Source organism: Manis javanica, chromosome X (genome assembly GCF_040802235.1).
Source record: "Manis javanica isolate MJ-LG chromosome X, MJ_LKY, whole genome shotgun sequence".
Lineage (NCBI taxonomy): Eukaryota > Metazoa > Chordata > Mammalia > Pholidota > Manidae > Manis > Manis javanica.
This window is the reverse complement of record NC_133174.1, coordinates 8,375,869-8,396,022: the sequence shown is the minus strand read 5'-3', so window position 1 is coordinate 8,396,022 and position 20,154 is coordinate 8,375,869. Positions and strand designations below refer to the sequence as shown.

Here is a 20,154-nt window from a genome sequence, read left to right as displayed (position 1 = left end):
CAAATTAACCAGGAGTACAGGGCACATCCATACGGATGATTAATTTACATAAGACTCAGCAGGCGTGAGAAGCATAACCAGAGTAACCATCTGTCTGGGACCAGAACCAGGACACAGAAAGCCAGAAGTGAACCAGAGGCAGAAGGGCAGGGGAGCCCCTGGAAGTCACCTGGACTGGCAGTCACCTCCCCTGTCTTCGTTTAGGCCCAGCTCGCTGACTTGGGAGTGTGTTCTGTAAACCCCACTTACAAAGAGGTGATCACATATAGCAAGGCAACCTTCCTCTGCAGGCTTGTTTTCAGGGCGAGATGAGAAGGCGCACAGCGCACACATTGGCAAAAGCTGCCTTTTCTTAGGCTCCTCAGGGCTGTGGGAGACGTAGCCTTTCTCCGCTCTGAGGTGAAGGAGGGGGTTGGGATGCCTACGGCAGGCTCTTAGAGTCACCTAGCACTTCTAGGACTTCAGGACACAGCAAGGACTCAATGCCCTAGGGCGAGGTGCTGACTGACGGTACGCCCCGGAGAAACCGGCACGGAGAATTCACTTGTATGGCTTACCGTTTCTTGGTCCAGTTTTTCTAGCTCTCTTCGTTGCCTTTCTAAAGCTTCTTGTCGTTCACTCTGCCTTCTTTCTTCTCTCTGCCTTTGTTCTTTCATGTGCTGATCCCTTATTTTTTCTTTTTCCTTCTGTTCTCCAACTGATTTGTGATCTATGGGATAGAAAATAAGGAACAAACAGCTTCCAGCATCAGACTTTTCAAACAAATGTGGGCCTGGTTTGTAGGGGCCCCTGCCAGGATTCAGGAAGACTCTGCCTTCCTTCGTCGATGACTCTGGTGACCTGCTTCCAGTTGCTGGCCCATCTTCATGGTTTTTGTGCCCCCAGAGCCACTCCCAGCTTGGCGTCTGCCTTTCACGTGACTGAGATGGACATGAATCGCCCTGACCAGGAACGACTTCAACCGTCCTCCCTGCTGCCCTATTTTCTCATCCTTCGCACCCACTCCTCCCTCCCCCGTCCTCCCAGGGCAAGCCCTGCTTTCCTGTCTCTGCCTTTGGTTATGAGCCCCTCCTTACATTTAGGATTCTGATGTCACCATTAGTCCCTGCTTCTTTATTTGCACAGCAGTTTCACAGCTTCCCCTCCCCACACACAGGCGCGCAAGGCTCTCTGGCCCAGAACAGAAAACGGCCCACGCCCTCCCTCACTGCTGCAGCCACCTCGCCGGCAGTCTCCACTTCCCCGGCCGACCCCGTCCTGCGGGTTGAGCTATGCCTCCGGCCTGATCGGGACCACATCTTTTTCTCTAGTCCTGACCTTGTGCCAGCCTCACATCACGTTTCCTATAGGTTTCCTGCCACTGCCACTTGGAGATGCCACAACACTGACTTCCTATTCGAAGGTATCATTCCTGTCCCTTCAGTCCTGCTCCTTCTTCACTACACCCACTCGGCCCCCGGCCCAGCGCTTACAGGATCTACCTCCTCTTCCTCCTGCTGCAATTAGGGTCCTTACCATCATTTTCCTGGACAGCTGAAATCACCTCCCCAACATCAGTTTCCACCTGCCCTCAAGCAGCCCATCGTCACCAACACCGGCCATTTGCTGAAGAGAAGACCTGGATTTGCTGTGCACTGTCTCTGCTCTGTTCGAGTCCAAACCCACAGCGGACTCGGCTCTGACAATCTGCCCTTTTCATTCCAGACTAACTTCCTCTATCACCACGACTTTGCATGTGAAACATCCCACAACAGCATGAGCACCCTTCCTCCCACCTCTCCCACAAAACCCTACCTACTATGCAAGGCCCCCCACTTAAATGCTGCCTCTTCTGTGAGGGCCGCCTCACTCCTCAGGTGGCAGCCTCTCCAGCACCACACTCACACACAGCATTTCACACCTACCTTGTCGAACACCACACGTCTCTGTCTCTCCTACTTCTTTCTGCTCCTTCCAGGCCAGCCCCATGCTTTAATTAGCCGACTGTTGCCTACAGCACACAGCACAAGTCCCTGTGCCTCACAGGCTTAGTTCAATCTCCAGCCTACAGGTGACTATGTGACCCTTCTCCTCCAGCTCTGGCCTATAACCTAAGCCCCACCCTGCCAAGCAATGCTGAGAAAGAGACAAATTCAAGGGTTGACCAAAGGACTTCGAACCTTTTTGCTGTGCCCTATGCAAAGTCACCAGCAGGAACTGAGTCAGTTTTACTAATAGGCGAGAGGCCACACATTCTTCTCTCTCTCAATCCTGACCATTAAAGTCAAACACCAGCGGTGGCAGCTGATCATGTCTACAAGCAGAAAGGTAGCCTCCTCCTTGCTGGCGGAAGAAGGGCTACTCCTAATTGGTGCTGCTTTCTCACATGGGCCTCAAAATAGGAACGGTGTGTGGGTGCCAATTAAAAAGAAGAGGAGAAAATGCCACTTCTTTGCTGTGGGCATACTTTGTAGCGGCAGAGTGGCTACGGAAGCCCACTGGGACAAAAGAGCAAAGTAAAAAAGCATTGCCACTGGGCATCCCAAACACCAAATTCCAACCATTTTCATTTCACATCACACACAGATGAAGGGGTGAAATGGCAAATATAAGAGAACTTCTCAATGGTCAAAATGTAACCACAGTATTTAATAATTCTTAAAGCCATTATTGTAATCTACATTACTTCTCAGAGGCTGTACACCTACCTACTCAGTCGGTTTCCCTTATCCTACTATATTACTTTTCTTCCCTACTCACTCAGGTCTGCAGATGGCTGCCCATGAGACCCGTTCTCGGGTGGCCACTGTCCCTCCTCAGTGACGGCCTGCTGACTGTCCGATTCTCCCACTGGAAACTCCGGACAGCAAGGGCTTGGGTTGGTTCACTGCTCTATGCCCAGACCCCAGCAAAGTGACCAGCACAGAAAAGGCTGTTGATCAAGTCTCACTGACTGAGTCCTTTCCAGAATGATCTATCTGGAATCAGCAAAATCAACCTTTTCAAAATCTCTTGGCTTCTTGCAATAATTCCTCATGTTCCTAAGTCCTGTGACTCAAACCAAAAAACTGCTTCTAAGAGGTTTTGCACAGATTTTGGGGATGATGTTTTCCGCATGTTTGGAAATCACTCATAGGTGGTTTCAGTGGAGGAACTTCCTCTCAGAATGGAGGCTTAAACACTTTGGTCCAAGGAAAAAAGGATCAGGCTGTTGGCTGAGCCCTGGAGTGAACTCAAATCTTCCCCTTCCAGCCTCCCTCTCACCATCCCCACTGGTAAGACAAGTGGGGGATCTGGAGAAGACAAGAAAGAGAAAGGGGGCCAGACAAGAAAAGTCTGATGACCAGGTTTCCTCCAGCATCATCAACTTTTCCAAAAATTGAAATGTTTTCCTGTCCAAATTTGTTAAGGCACAAAAGAAGTGGGCAGAAAAAGAAATATTATTCATACATGTTGTTGGTGAAAACAAAGAAAAAACGTACTCAGGTAGCGACTGGAGGCAGGTGTGATGGGCAGGGCAGCTGCAGCAATGTCCATGGGAAGCATGTCGCCAGCAGGAAGGAGGTCCTCCACGTCAAACTGCCTTGGTGAGCTCCCTGCAGTAGCTGCAGCAATGTCCATGGGAGGCATGTCGCCAGCAGGAAGGAGGTCCTCCGTGTCAAACTGCCTTGGTGAGCTCCCTGCAGTAGCTGCAGCAATGTCCACGGGAGGCATGTCGCCAGCAGGAAGGAGGTCCGCGTCAAACTGCCTTGGTGAGCTCCCTGCAGTAGCTGCAGCAATGTCCATGGGAGGCATGTCGCCAGCAGGAAGGAGGTCCTCTGCACCAAACTGCCTTGGTGAGTTCCCTGCACCTGCAAGGGGCACAAACAATGTCCCATGAGTCCTTCATAACAACAGCCGGGGAGTGGAGAATGGCACAGTGTGGGGTAACTCACTGGGGAGTGCTTATGTTTCAGCCAAAGCATCCAGGTCAGCCCTTCCCTTATAGAACTCTAAGAAACTGACATCATAGCTGCTTGCCAATACACTTGCTTCTCCAAGTGTTCTTATGCTTTAAAGAATTAGAATCATTTGCAAAATTCAATGTTACCCAATAGGAAAATCAATCCAATGACAGGAAGAATTCACCTGGCATGCTGAGCATTTAAATTCTACTTAAGTATCAATGATCCAAAAAAGTTAAAGCAAGTCACAAAAGTCTTGCAAAATTTACAAAGCCCACTCACATAACTGTTCATATTTTACTCTCAGACTTGGCAATGAGGCTTGTAAGGCAAAAAGTTTCAGTGCAAATATATAGACTTCCCAAGCTGGGAAGCACCTCAGAGATGATCAACTCTACATCCCTAATTCATATTTACGAAGTAGGCTCCAAGGTGGAACAATCTAAGCAGGGCCAAATCCACGACACCAGTTTCTAGACTCCTAAGCTACTATCTCTTACCTCCATTCTTTAGGAATGGGTTTTTCTAAATCTGAGGCAATCAATGGAATCAGTATAATTCAAAGAAAAATAACTTAGCATCTTCATATTCCATATAAGAGAAAAACACAAATTTTAAAAATCTGTTATTTTAAATATGAGATAATCCCAAACTTGGTAAATTAAGGATTCAATTATGGGCTTTGCTGCACTTTAACATTATTAGTTATCCTGAAATTTCTAATAACTGGAACCCAGACCACAGCCCTGAAATTCTGTGATATTAGAAAAGAGGCAATATATCTGTATTTACGGTTTTACCACAAAATAAAAATGTCCTAACATGTAACTGCTTTTTATAACAAAGGATGTTTCACCAAAACTAAACTTTCTACATTATGAACTTATAAAAACCAGTACTCACGATTGAACTTAAATTTAAGAGATGATTCAAATTCCTCATTGTCCTTAAAAACTTGCTTCTCCGATTTTGAAAATTCACTTTTGTCTTTAAGTTCCATTTGCCTTTGATAAAGATTGGATTGGAAGAATAAAATTCAAGAATGTGAACTTTTAATAATGTAAAACCCAACAACATAGGGTGACTCAAGAAAACGCTTTAGGAACTTGACTTTTCTCGGGCTCACAGAAAGTGAGAGCTACACTGCCTTGGTGCTCTCCACGCACAGGCACCATTCTAAGCCACTGATAAGCCACTGATACACCGTGACTCAGTTCCTCCTCCTAGCCACGCCACTTCTGGGAGGTAGGTACTGCCGTTGTTAACAGGGACGCCACACTCTCAGTGCTGCTCCAAGGAGGGGTTTGCTTTTTCAAGAACCACAAAACATTTTTGAAAAAAAACAAATTCTGCACATCTCAGCACAAGGCAGCTGAAGATGCCAGTACCGCAAGCATGCCATGTGCACAGTGCCCTGATTCAGCTTGCGTGTGTCCTGTCTCTCTTGACTTTATTACTAGATTAACCAATATAAAAAAAACACATACTTTAGAACTGTAATAGGCAGACGTGGCAGTTTTCAACTCTATATGGTAAAATTGAATCAATGTGCAGATGCCCAGGTTGGAGGCCAGAACTAAGGCATCTGAATCTCCCGCCCTGGGGCCCACGCACAAGCAGGAGTCCCACATGTGACTTGAATCCCAGTCTGAGTGACCCACCATGAGTTTCGAAACACAGCCAATCCATCCTGCCCCAGCAATCACATCCTAGGACCCACTAACACTTTACAATGTATTTCAATGATATGCAAACTGGAAACTTATCTGCTTTTATTTAAATGTCAAACTATCTTTAAATGACTTTTTAATCATATGTGAAACTGTTTTAAGTTTAAACTGAATTTATTTGCTTTCACAGATTTTGTACACTTATCTTATAAACCAAGTCTATTCAAGGAGCTATGAAGATCCTTATCAATACCACAGTGCATATACTATACATCGTTAAGTCAACAAGTAGAAGTTACCTATTTGTAAAAAGAATCTTTTTCTCCCCATATAATTTAGATGATTCTCAGGTCACACACCATCTTACAATCTGATTGCAAATTCTATACTGCCACATGGTCTTTAATTCCACTTAAAACAAACAAGTCAAGACTAGGACCCTATGCAACTAACCAGACTCGGCTGAAGCCAAGCAGAATGGTATTACCTACCCAGACTTCTGCTCTGGAGGGCCAGACAGCTGGTGGGGGGAAGGGCTGTGCCTAGGTTCAGCAGGTAAAGGCTGAGGTGCTCTGTCAGGACAAGGACTGGGGGCAGCAGAATGGGACTGGCCCAGACCTAAGGGGCAGAAGGAACCATGTGAGAATATTACAGATTGCATGGAGAAGACAGCAATGTGATTTCTGAAGTGTTCTAAAACTTTGAAAATGAATTCTACTATCCTTGCAACAGCTGAGTACTATGCATGCACAATTCAAAAAACCAACAATTCCAGCACCTAACAAAACTGCAGTGGTAACAACAGACTAATGTAAAGGAACTAACCAGCAGTAAAGGGAAAGCCATCGTCTCTCTCTGACCCATCTGCATGTCAAGCAAAATGCTGAACTTGAGTGTACCCTGCTGACTCCCACACAAACGCTGTGGCGTGCAGGGGACAAACGGTTAAGCAGGAAACAGCAGGTTCAGAGAGAGGACACAACTGGCGGAGCCCTGGCCTGGCGAGGCCCAGTCCCAGTACCTCCTGCTGTCTGCAGCTGCACTCTTACTCAAACAAGAGGCCCACTGAGGGCCAGGCCCATCCACATCCAGAGCGCCCTACAGCCCTTTCCGCAGTAGCTTACCTTCCAGATACATTTCCCCATCAAGGCTTCGTTTTGCTTCCGGGAGGGGAGTGGAGGAGAGGCGACGGGACAAAGCGCTTCTACGGAGCCGGGAGGCCGTGCTGCCCGCCAGCGTTGCCGACGCCATGCTCCTCTCCTCTGTGAGCGCGGCCCCCGCAGGCGGCTCAGAGACAGCTCTGTCCTCGGTGAAAGACCGTCTCTTGCGGGAATGTGAAGTCTTGGTGTTGAGCCACCCGTGCCAGTGCAGGGGTGGCGGGCTCCTGGCTGCCAGTGAGCTTCTAGAGTGCTGGTGAGTAAGTCCTCGATGGTAACTTCGGAAAGCTTTTTCCAAGCGCTCAGCCTCTTGCTCGAGCTCTTTCACCCTGGCCTTGGTACTGACTACAAACTCCACGTCAGAATCGGGCGAACTACTCCCTGTGCCTTCATTTGTGTAATTTGTGATTCTTGGGGTAACTGTGCCTGCCATCAGCTTCTCCTGTCCGAGAGGATTTTTCAAGAAATCCCCGCTTATATCCCCATCATGAGGCACCGTCCTGCCACTTACTAACCTGCTGACAGAAGGATCCATCAAAGACAGCTTTGGATTGCGGTACACTTCATTCTCTAGTGCTGTGAATTATACAGAGATAAATGTGAGAGATGAGGGGAAAAGGGAGATAGTACAATTAAAGTACATTGAGAGCATTTTTTTTTAATGAAAGAAAGTAGTGATAAGGGAAACCCACTCATTAACCAGTTTCTGAAGCCATGCAACTAGTAATAGTGATCATCACCTTTTTATGGGAGTTGTGTGTGCCAGCCACGGCTTCACATGCCTTCTGTAATGCCTGACATTATTTCCCCCAATCGGTTATGCACAACTGTGAAATCCCAAACACTGAGAGGGCTGAAAACATGTTCATAACTTATTTGCTGGCAAAGCCTAACTAGACCTGAACTCATTTGCTTAAAAAACTTGACCTGACCTGATGTAAACCTGCTTATGGGCTTTCTTTTCTCCACCCAGCATGAACAGCCATACATTTGACTGCAAACTAATTAAAATGCCTTACTACAAGATGCTGCCCAGGACTCCCAGGGTGGCAGCAAAATGCACAGTATTATGGTCTGAGTTTCCAATAAGGGAATGAAGACCTGCAGGCACAACACCGTGGGCTAAGAACTCTCGCTGCTCCAATTCTATACATGGGGGACTGAGGCTCTGGGAAGCTGGGTCACATAGTTGACAAGGTGTAAAGCCATTGGGATTTCCTAATGCAAAGCCAGTGCACGTAACCACCACTCTCCCATCTCGCCACCTCCATGTGCTATGGGACAGGCGCTTGTAATGAGCAGTGCACGTGTTCAGACAGGTCCCATCTTCAACTATTTTTCATGACAGGAGAGCACAATGATTTCAGCTGTGGGCCGTCTGGCAAACAGAACTGTTGAGAGAAAATGAGGAACCGAGAGCAGCAGAAATGAGTAAAGAGATAAAGAGAACAAGAGACTGATGAGGAAAAGAGTATAAATAGAATGGAGAAAGGCTCAGAACAAGGAAGTGCTAGGACCAGGTCAACTGCGTGAAACAGAAAGAGCGGCCCTGTAGCCATCAGCTATCAGTAAGCCTGCCATAGCCCCTCACCCAGGCCCCGAAAACCAGACTTGGATGACCAAAGGAAACAAAACCGAATGGGAATCCAGTTCTCATGTCCTTGATAGAATTCTTTAGGAAAATAACTATGAGCCCTAACCCTTGCCTCCCCTCACACACAGACAGCAGCAGAATGTGCACGGCCTGTACTTTGAGGACACTAACCCCAACGCATCTTCTGACATACTAATTAACGTAACTTCTTCCCTGCACGTATCCTCTGCTATAAACTGCATATAAATGGTCTTCAAAGAGGGATGCCGCAGTCTGATCAGAACTCTCTGATCAACTGTGATCCCGGTCACAGGCCTTAGTAAGATGCAATTAACTAGCTTTCTTAATACAGTGGCTGTTAAGATTTCAGTCCACAACTGGTAACACACAGAAACTTGCTTTGTACTGGAAGCAGCTAAAGTATGTGTGCTTGGGTGCACATGTTATTAGGTAGGAAGGGGCACATCATGCGTCCACAGTGGACACAGTAACAACAAGACTGCAGTGCCCATTTCCTGAGCACCTGATGTATCCCACACACTGTACAGGGACCTGTCTCTTCATCTTCATTCACCACAGCACAGTAGGTGGTATTATCCCCATTGCAAAGGAGGACACAGAGGCCCAAGGAAGTGAAAAGGATCATGCCCAAGGTCAGACAATTAGCTTCAAAACTGCGGTCCACAAATCAAAATGGTTCTGATTCCAGGGCCAGTGATGTTTTCTAGGCCCCCCTGCTTCTCCTATATATTTGTACATTGGTCAAGAGACATATAAAACTACTTAAGAATTGATGGGTCTTATTGTCAGGGTTAACAAAAAGAGTCTGGGTGGATGAATCCGGGGACTTCTGTGTCACCACACCTTTTTTACTTGGGGTGTGAGGCTCTCCCAGGCCATGGGGCACCTAGGAAAGCAAGTCCCTTTTGCTGATGACCTGGTTGGTATTCCTGAAATGCAGAGGGCATTTTACTTCTAAGATGACACACATTTCTATAGCTTTTCCCCTACTATGAGAATTACTAAACATTCAATGAACAATCATTACATTTTCACAAAGGGCAGAAGCTTCATGCATGCACACACACAAACACACATTTACAGGCTACAAATGTCTCTAACCTGTCTGAGTTTGTTTCAGTTGCAGTTTTAAATCAGCAACCTGCACAGTTAACCTTTTTACAGAGGCATCGTAATCTAGTATCTGGGCCTTCAGCTGTGCGGAATGCTCAATCTGAAAAAATGTAGAGGAGGAAATCAATGTACAATAAATCACAGTTCATTTCAAAAGTAATTGTTCTCTCATCAGCCTTATTGTCTTTTCCTGTTTTGCCAATTCTGAGCAGCTTTATACCTGTAATCCACATGGTCCCTGTAAAATAACACCAGAACAAGTCTCCCACCTCCTCTCTCACCCATCCCAAGGAATAGCTTCTCCAGAGCATGAAACAGACATTAGAAAAAGAGTGCCAATATTTCTAAGTCACAGGGTGAGAATGGGCACCAGCAGGAGGTTGAAAATTTTGTATTTAGGTGAGTTTGCTTTCCTCTGGATTTTATTACTACTATGAATATAAAGTCACATAATCACTCAAGAATTTCCTCAGATGAGAAAGGATATCCTCAGCATATTAGAGGAGTACTTTTTGATGTTACAGTAAATCTGACTTATGCTGGTGTGATGTATACCAACTTCACTTGCCTACAAAGTTGGACTGGCTTAACATCTGGACGAGTGAAGAATACTCACTTCACTTTGCAGCTGTTTTTGCAAAGCTTGCTTGTGGGTTTCGAGCTCCTGATGCTTAAATGCATTTTCTGCTTTCTTTAATTGTTTTTGAAAAACCACCAGCTCAGCAGATGGTTGAGCTATTCCTAAGAAGGTAAAAGAGCCTGGTCATAACCAACCTGAAGTTTTGTCACTTTATTTAACAAAAGCAGCTAAAGAGGTTTTAAGTCGTTTTTCTTTTTCTTTTTGTCTGCACACAGTATTAATTCTATGAAATGAACTAAGAGCAATCCTGACTCACAAGTTTCAGAACAAAAGAAATGCAAACTTTACTACTCTTCAAGAGTCTTACTCCAAGCAAAAGTACTCTTTCAAATCCTTAAGCTAACTTGAAAGCCCGCCTCTCTCATCTACGATGTGCAGAGGCATAGGGGTGCTCTACCAAACCCGCCCATGGCTGCCCCAAGGGCCAACCTTATCTGTGCATCTGTCAGCTGCACCAGGCTCCAGGCAGAAAGCTGATGGCATCCCAACCTGGGTCATCGGAGGACCCTTTAATAACGAGTGACCTATGGAGGGTAGCCACAAAGGACAGTAGCATTCCCTGGGCTAGAAACGGGACATGTAGTTACACTCCTCGGACCCGCAGGGTCGGGGAGGGAGGAATTCCCAGAACTCTAGGGTGCTGGCCCCGAGAGCTGGTGAGAGGCCACCCCACCAGCACTGGAATCTTGCTTAGCTGAGAGGCACAGGGCCAGCCCAGGGCCACTGCACGTGGAGGTGGTAGGGAGGGGCTAACAACCACCTTGGCCTCCCTCTCCTCCCTCCCTCCAAGGTCTTGAGGGTACCCCCACTGGCCAAACCCACCCAGCAGTCAGACAGCATAGGGCGAGGGGAGCCCAAAACCATACAGAAAGGCAGCTTCATACATTTTAAAAATATTTCTTCTTAGTGATGCTATGAACAATGCCATAGCAAGCAAAAAGAAGTAACTTCACCCTGAGTCTTAATTTTATAAAACCGTCCCTGCTGCAGCCTCCCCTACTGGTACAAAGCACAGCTAAAGACAAGCTAATATGAATTACAAAAACATGCAAGTCACAAAAAAGACATACTGTTTAGGAGACACAAGTTTTCATTTCTACTCTCTTCCAGTTGTTGTTTAAGAAGTTTGTTCTGTGCCTGAAGCTCCAGTGTGCCTTCTTTTAGGAGTGAATAGTCACTCATCTCTTTAACCTTTGCATTCAGCAGGTGGTTTTGCTTTGTTATTGCCAAAGACTGGGCTTTGACAGACTCTAATTCAAGCTGGAATGGAAAAAGGCACACGCACATTGGAACACTGACTTTATAGTCCCACGTAAGTGAAAGCTGGGAGGCTTTTAGTTGGGCCACACAGGTGAAATGAGGTCATCAGATATAAGCCCGGTTCGCTGCAACAACAGAAGCCTAACTACTACAATGAAAGCCATCCTGTGCACCGAGTTGGGGCGGGGGGGGGTGGGGGGGTGGGAGTTCATCCAACTGGAATTATGAGGAACCCTATCCTACAAAACCAGTGCTTCTGATTTTCCAGATTTTCCGGATCCAGCTAAGGGCCCAAGAGCAATCACAGACTGTAGCAATGTGATCACAGATTTTTTTTAAATATGAAAAGGTGAGGTATCACTAACCTGTCATGGGGTGTGCTCCTTTTCTTAGTACCAATGTAACTCATTTGGAAATAGATGCCTATGAGGTTCTTAAATAAGCCGTTACGGATGCCAGAATAAAATACAGAATGTATGTTAAGTACCTAATATTCCAGCCATGTTCTTGGGACAGCAAACACAGGACTGAACGAAGTTAACAGTGGCATGTAAAAAATGCATCTCATTTTGTTTTAATCAGTAAGATCCCGATGTAATGACAGGAACTTTTACCTGCTGCTGACGGGAAGGGAGAAGAGGCTGAGGGAGGAACTAATAGGCACTGGCCACCTGCTATGGGTGAGGCACATAAATCAGCTCACCGAGTTCCCTCAACAGCCATGGCATGTGGCCAATGTCCCAGTCTATGGACAAGGAATCCGAGGTCGGAGAACTTGCCCAAAGGCACGCAAGCAGTTGGGGGAGAGACAGGATTCAAGCAGGACTCCTGGGCCCCAAAAGATGTACTCTTTCTATGCTTCCCTAGCAGACTAAGATTGAAACGAAGAACTACTGAATTCACTTAAGTTCAGCCATCACCTTCTCAGTCATATAATTATATAACAGTCCAAATACATCAAGAGAATAACTTAAATTATGTATGCCTAAAACTGAAGTTTCACATCTATTTCACATACAACAAAATAGGCTTAACAATTACCTCAAGTTCTTTCACACGATTTACGGAACGGCTGAGTTCTCCCTTTTTTGAATTAATAACTGTAAGCTCCTCTTGCAAGTGTATAACTTTTTCTGAAAGAAAGAGCCAACCAGTAAATCATCATGTTTTCCCAGTGAATAGAAAAGTCATTTAATAGTTCATGGCCAGCGTGTCAGACCTAATGACCATTATTTCATAATCTAAATAAGCCCTATTGACCAACCGGGGATGGAAGTCAGTTTCAACAGTCTTGTACGTGGTGAACTTTCTCCTGCTACACAGAACTAACCAGAGTTACGTCATCTTACGCAGAGCCCAGGGACCTCATACAGACAGATCTGAATTTCTTTAAGGACAAAGATTTGTCTATTAGCATTTTGTAGTTATTATTTTGTCAACTTCACTGTATCTAACACAAGTTTATGCAGACATATCAAAAAATAATTGCTGAGTACATGGTGCACATGATTAGTACATGATGGTACTAATTCCTAAGGAGACTTTAATCTCTGCAAGATGGTCCCAAAGGAGCAGCCACACACTGGGTGATCTTGCGGGTCGTTATCAAGTACCCAGCCCTGGTTTACTCCCAAGAACTCATTGAAATTTCCACCTCAAGTTGAACTTCTTGTCATAGACAAGTTCTTAGAAATATATTGAAATGTAAAATAATGAAAGATTGAAAAATTATCAAACTTTCCTAGTCTTAGGCTAACGTATATAAGAATCTAGGTTATGTATCAAGCAAAAATAACATGAAACATAAAAATATATTAGAAGTAAAACAAATAAGAAACTAGGTCACATGGGACAGAGAAGTTAAAATTTTAAGTGAAAAATGAAGTCTCTCATGATTAAGAGTAATATTTACCAGATGTCAATATTGCTGCCACATTGACAGTCACAGATTTATCAACATATATTGAAATAAAGTTAGATAAAATTCTGCTGATAAATCATTGATCTTTGTGAATATATAAAAGGTTAAACAAAAGTTTGCAGAAACATAGGGAAGAATTTTTTATTTTGTAAAATTAAAATAACAAGAAATGGATAGTTTTTGTAGCAAGAATGAAGCATAAGCTACATTGTTTTAGAACACAGAACAGATGCAACTTAGGAGGTGAGTAGCCCGACAGAAGTGACACATGCAGCCCCTCCCCCGAGCATCACCTTTATTCTTTCTTTCCTCTTCAGCCAGTCGGCTAGTTCTAGTGATATAGTCATCCTTTAGTTCAAGCTGATACCTGGGAGTCAGAAGGACTGAAATGAGTTCCTTGTCACTTTCTTGGACAGACTGCTGACAACACAGGAGTGTATCTATGGCACTGGGGCACATACAGGTACTGAATGTGACAACATGTAAACTTTGAGTCTCTCAGTACCAAGGCCAGGCATCCGAATTCTGAACATAAAAGGTCCACGAGACTCTGCTGTGATCCTGTAAACTGGGTCCCAAAAATTCAATTGCACAAAATGAAGGGTCATGTTATTGTGAGGTTACAATCGTTTCTCATTTGGTCTGTACACGAAGAAGTAAACTAGGTTAAATTTAGAGGGTACACAGCAGACTCTAATCGCAAATCACAAGTGAGTTACTTCCAACCCAGCTGTCCCGTCTTCCTCCCCAACCAGAAGAACTTTCGCCCCTGGGAGCTGAGCACAGTACAGAGAACCAACTGCCAACAGCAGCAGGTCTGGATCAAGGACACAAAAAAGCACATTTCATGGAGTTTCACTTCTCTCCCAACCACTGTTCCCAGCTGACTTTCAGCTGGTTGAGCGATCAGGGAAAGGAGAGGGAAGCACTCCTGTGGTGAACATCCTCCCAACTCCAACATTTGCCAAAGTTACGCGAGGGCAGGCAAAGCCAGGCAAATGGCAGCAAACAGTTGACCATGTGGACAGCCACGCAAAGTTAACACGCATACTTTTTTACTCAGTTATTCCTAGAAGTTTAACAACTACAGATACTTCAGTGTTTGCTACTATGTTAGAGGAGCAGACATAAAATATGTAGCATTTCCATCAGTGCTGTTTCTTTTTTAATATATAGTTCTTTTAAAGAACAACCTCAAGAAACCTTTCCAGGTATAAATTGGAATGCCAACAACAAATTTTGAACAAGAAATAAGAGACCAATGACTTAGAAACTCCCAGAGCAGCTGAGCTGAGTCATCTCTTCACTACACATTCATTTACTCAATAAACCTTAACTGAGCACCTACTATGTGCCAGATGCTATCCTGCCCACTGGAGAGAGAAGTTACCAAATGGGCTTAATGTCTTCGCAGTAAGATATTATTCACTAGAACACAAAACTCCGACCGCAGGAAAGCCACAGTAACCATAGTTGTCCACATTTCCCTTTCCCTAGATTATTTTTGCTTATATAGTTAATTTTAGTTCACTTTTCATTCTGACTTTGAAGAACCTTGAGGCAATACAAGCCACATATTCACTGACAAGCACTACAAAACACTAAGTAGAATAATTTATAAATTGTTAGCTATCCCCAGTTTAGTGGCAGTGTGAGTGGGGTAGAGGAAAGACAACTAAAAGTGATTAGAATCCCAACCTTACAGCTTATCATCTGTGCAAACTGAGCAAAGTCATAAGGCTGCCCTAGAAACTATTAGCAAATCACAGGCCCTCAATAACTGTCAGAGAAGCTATGAGCAAAACCAAGCAGATGTGACTTTCTGTACTGTAGCTCTTTAAAACTCCCTTAAATACTCATGAGAAAGGCTCAACAGTCAATGAAAACATTTTCGAATAGTAAATTTGCCATAAAATGTTAGTCTGATCTGCGTAAGTGTTACCATGTTTTATCAGCTGAATTCAAACACATTACTTCTTTAAAAACACCAAACAATTACTTTAGAAGTTCATTCTTGAGCTTCTGGTCGTACATCTCCTCAAAGCTCTTTATATTTAGCTCCCATCTCCTAAGAGCATCAGTCATGCTTTTATTTTTTTCTTCTTGTAGCCTCTGGGCCCTGAAATTAGCAAAAAAAATATGAAGCAAATAAGAAAACTACAACACCCGAAATAACAAATTTAGAGGTAAAAGTAACATGTTTTTAGGTCCTCAGACTAAAACTGTTATATGATTCCCACTGCTGGGAAGTAAACAGAAAAGGCCAGATTTTCTCCACCTATTTTATGAACTGACCTAGTTATGATGGATGTGAACTAGCAGATGGAGCTATCTGGTGGTGTTCAGCTGGTGGGAGCGTGAAAGTGTCAAGACCAAAGTGGTTGGTCACAGAAGATGATTCACACTGAAGAAATGGCTACAGGTGATAAATGGCCATAATCAATGATGTTGGTAATTACAAAGCTACAAGCCAAACTGAAGTTAGTGTACTTAAGTGCTTGCTCCTTCCATAATATTATTTCTTACTGTGAGATTTAATTGATTAGCCCATAGGAATTAAAGGTAGAAGATTGTTTTTAGCATTTAATAATCTGTGGATTGAATGTTCAAGAGTGCAGAAGTAGAGAGCCAAAGATGGATGTGACCATCAGAACTTCCGAAGAATGGAGCGCTCTTCACAGTGAGACCTTAAGTCCATCGCAAAAGGGAATCAGGTTCAGGGGTAATGGAGACCCAGCTACAATGAGAAGCGCTATGAACACGGAGGACTCCAAGCCAAGGATAAAGGCTCTGTGTTAGCTCCCTCTCCTGGCTAACGTCAGCGCAAAGGAGCAGTTAGTTCACATGCTCAGACAGGAGGAGAAGGGGAAATGGAGGCAGAGAGATTATATGATCATGTATCTGCCCAAATTGTTCCTTTTTTTCTCTCTGTCATCATCAATTCACTTCTTCGGTATTGCCAAAAAGACAGTAAGGTAGGCAGAGAGAAGAAATCAAATAAATTGAGCCTATGTAAATGAGAAAACAACATTAATGAGACGGAGGTAAACTCTTCAGTGAAAAGATTCCTGAAGTAACTGTGAATATCAATTAATAGCAGATACCAAACGGGAAAGAAGGCTTGTTCCACAAACCATAGACTGGTGAGCTTGTTGTTAATTCCAGGTAAAATCTCAAGAATCAGACAGTTGTGAATACTTAGCAACACACAGACCGCAACAAACTGTCTCACCCAGTACAAGTCAAGTCAGGCCCACTTCCAGTTTTTGACAGCAGGGCAGGTGAATGCAGCAGGTCTGGGTATCTGGAATTCAGTTACCTTGTGCACGTGAAACTATTAGATCTGAATGATTGAATGTACATGTGACACACATATGTTAAAGCATTATTAGCTTCTTCAAATTATTTGTCTGGTCTTACTGTGGCCTGATGATGGCACCTCATTCTGCTTTTCATTCTAATGTCTAGTATTTCAAAAGCAAAACCCTTGTCTTTCTCTTACTTTGTGCCTTGTGAAACTACATGGTATCACCTTTACGACAAAGAAAGTTAGAACATTAAGACATATTTGGTAATTCTTTTTAAACTCATTTATTCTGAATATCCAAAATGAACATGTATTACTTACAATTCAAAAGCTTCAATTCTTTGTTTCAGCTCTGCTTCTCTGCCTCTTAGTAAATCTATATCTTTTAGTAGAAGCTGCCTTTGAGCATAAACTTCTTTTGTTTCCATCTGTATAGGAAGGCATTAATTTTTAGCAAATAAGCTGAAGAAAATGAAAAAGATTTGAACTAATACACTGCTTCCTAAATTCCAGAAAGCAATCAAAGTACAGATATTTAGGGTAACAATTTCATTTTCAAAAGGTTCCTATTAAAGGTATGCTCTCTGCCTATTCCAGTTACACAAAAGTGTACTCCCCCCAAAGACTGTTAAACTGCCTTACCCTCAATCCCTAATTCCTAACATCCTTGTCTAATTATTCTATTTAATAGCTCAAACCCTTACTTAAAATTTTGATAAGGTCTTCAGCAAGAAGGAAAAAAAACATGCTTCAGCAATAAAATTTCAAAAGAATAAATCTGCACTGTTCTGTTGTCTAAAAGTTTCAATTCCAGGTCATTCTGACTCAGCATTAGCAAGCTCAACGAATGGGCCACACTTCCACCTGTGTTCACGGAGCAAGGATTTTCTGAATGCCTGTTGTATGTCAAACAGCATACTGGGAGCTGGGTATAAAGATGAACAGATACAGTGCCCGCATCTAAAAAATCCCACCTAGTCAGGGAGAGAGAAACAATCATATTATGCTGTGGTGATTTCACAACCAAAGTCCATAAATCCCCCATAGCAGGAAGGATGCCTGAAGGAGAAGGTCACTGAGAGTCAAGGAAGGAGTCACAAGGTGGTGACATTCAAGCTGGATTTTGAAGGTCAAGACAGTTTTATTAGGGACAGAAGGGGAGGGACATTCCCTTGTGGCCTGTTGCTTTTCAGGAGGACAGCAACCTTCTCCAGACCCTTCAGAGAATCCCTTAACTAATGAAGATTCCAGTCTGTTCACTTGTTGATCTGATCTAGTCATCTACCTTGAAGATGAAGTTGTCTAAACACAGTCCAATCATCTTCAAAACCATGCTTCCAATGGTTATTTTTAGAGCTGCAGAGCCAAATCCTCAGAAATGCTACACAAACTCAGAAAGGGCTTGTGACGAGCATGAAGTAACTGGGTCTTACTGAGAAGCTGAGCAAGGGAGCGCCGAGAGGAAGCCCTCCTGCTTCCAACATCTCCTGACCTAGTCGCTCCGGCTGTAACAGAAGCCGGTTCCCCCAAATTCAGGCTGCACTGAGACACCCCCTTGGGAAAGGAACCCATTTTTCCTACAGGAACAGACCTGACCCATCCTGCTGGCACGTACTCCCTGCCACTCCTCCTCCTCCTTTCCCGTCACTTTCTGAGTGACAAGGCCACATGGATGACCCTCGCAGTACCAAACTCCTCTACCCCAGGGGCCCTCACCTTTGCTCCAATGACAGCACACTGCGTTTTGTTTCTCTTCCCCGAAACCTCAGCCTGCAACTATGTCCTCTGGCACCTCCTTCCTCTTCTTTCAGCACCCCCAGACTTATTCCTGATGTCTCCGAGACTGCCCCAAGGCCTGCCTTCTCCCCCAGCTGGCAGCCACCCACCCTCCCCTCTGACTCTTCCCCACTGACCCCCATGACTTCAATTAAACAGGTGGCCTTTCTCAAGCCAAGGCAATACAGCTCAGTAAAGCCCTACTGCCCAGGCCCCTTTGTCTTTCTACCATCGCTGACCTTACAAATCCACCAAAAGCTATAGCAAGCCCTGCTTTGGTCTATTTCAGTTCTAGGCTGCCCGCCTCACTTGGGCCCTCAACAAGGCTCCATCTGTCCTGTCGACCTCACACAGCTGCTCTTCCTCTGGCTACTAGCAGCCCTTCCACCTGGCGGGCCCTCTCCTTACAGCTGCTACCTAACCTGCAAGCTGCCCAAGAAGGTGGACCTTGTCTAGCATGAGCCCCTCACCAGCCCAGACATCCCCTTCTGCAGCTCTTCCTTTCCAACAGCCTCAAAGGAAGAAGTCTACGTACCTCTTGTGGACCCTTCCACTTGCACTCTTGACCCCAGGCCCTGCTACTCCTGTGGGCCCGGTCCCATCAATTGCCCCATCTCGCTCCTAGACTTTGAGCCAATCTACTAAAAGCTGCAGGAAGTATCCACCTAGTAACTGATTTTAAATATTACCTCCTGGTGCTTTTGAATTCTCTCAAGGGTCATCTTTTCTCGAGAAATGAGGGCTTCAGATTTTGCTTGACAAGCTCTCTCAAATTCATTCCGGAACTCAGCTAATTCCTTCTCGGACTTTCTTCTCTCTTCCATTTTAATTTTTGCTATTTCAGTTTCTTTAAAATACTTCAACTGCCAATTGATCACAAACATTGTAAATATCAATCACTATACTGAAGAAATAATAACACATTCTCTCTCCAAGGTTAGGTCTAACATTAATACTTTGTCTAATATTTAGTGTAGTTCATCTTGAGTTTCATCTCATTTCACTGTACCTGTGGGATTCATTCAAAACGCATAAAGAAATGACATCAATTGGAAAAACATATGCACAACTGTATCATATCAAATTCATTAACAAAGAGTCCATATTTTTTCACTTATGCCTAAGATGAAGGCATTCAAAGACAAGCAAAAATATCACTCTTGGTAACATCAAGATAAGCTTACCTTCTGATACATTTCTGCCTGAAGCTGCTGTTCTGTTTCTCTCTTATATTCCTCTAACTTTATTTCTAAAGATTCTAACTTTGGATGCTGGGAGTAAGCATCTGCAAACTGGTTATCAATAAGCTGAAACTTCTCAGCTATTAAAAAACAAAACAGGACATTAGGATAAAGAAATGTGGTCAGGTGAGCAAGAGGCTAGAGCTCTATTCAAAAGCAAAAAGTATACACTTGGGGAAAGCATACGGATGTCTGCAACCTTGAAGCATCATAAAACTAAGATGGATTAATGGATGGACAGATAAGTGAGCAAGCAAGTATAATACAAATTTCCTGGTGAGATCTAGGTATATAAGCGTTTACTGTAAAACTGTTTCAACTTTTCTGTATGTTTGAAAATTTTCATCATAAACCACTGGGGGAAAAAGAAAGCAAAGAGCAGAGTTTAAGTCAGAAAACACTGGCATGTTTTGCCAGTTTCTAAGTGCCAAGGCAGAGAGCTCTTACTAGACTTGGACTAAAGTTGACTCACACATTCAAAATACTGACTTTACAATGAATCAAAGATGACGTATTTCAACTCTGCCACTT

General features: G+C 44.1%; 1 protein-coding gene across 6 annotated transcripts in view; it reads right to left on the bottom strand.

The window, feature by feature from the left end:
- Nucleotides 1-20,154, bottom strand: part of OFD1 (OFD1 centriole and centriolar satellite protein) — a 53,979-nt gene that overhangs the window by 10,090 nt on the left and 23,735 nt on the right. For all 6 annotated transcript variants that reach the window (XM_073227809.1, XM_073227811.1, XM_073227810.1 and 3 more), the window contains 14 exons: nucleotides 19,567-19,703; nucleotides 19,072-19,245; nucleotides 16,928-17,034; nucleotides 15,299-15,418; nucleotides 13,593-13,666; nucleotides 12,420-12,511; nucleotides 11,189-11,378; nucleotides 10,095-10,219; nucleotides 9,467-9,578; nucleotides 6,718-7,326; nucleotides 6,085-6,211; nucleotides 4,827-4,927; nucleotides 3,462-3,830; nucleotides 558-709 (listed from right to left, as the gene is read on the bottom strand). In XM_073227809.1, the coding sequence (XP_073083910.1) occupies nucleotides 558-709; nucleotides 3,462-3,830; nucleotides 4,827-4,927; nucleotides 6,085-6,211; nucleotides 6,718-7,326; nucleotides 9,467-9,578; nucleotides 10,095-10,219; nucleotides 11,189-11,378; nucleotides 12,420-12,511; nucleotides 13,593-13,666; nucleotides 15,299-15,418; nucleotides 16,928-17,034; nucleotides 19,072-19,245; nucleotides 19,567-19,703 (2,489 nt within the window). The remainder of the gene's footprint in view (nucleotides 1-557; nucleotides 710-3,461; nucleotides 3,831-4,826; nucleotides 4,928-6,084; nucleotides 6,212-6,717; nucleotides 7,327-9,466; nucleotides 9,579-10,094; nucleotides 10,220-11,188; nucleotides 11,379-12,419; nucleotides 12,512-13,592; nucleotides 13,667-15,298; nucleotides 15,419-16,927; nucleotides 17,035-19,071; nucleotides 19,246-19,566; nucleotides 19,704-20,154) is intronic.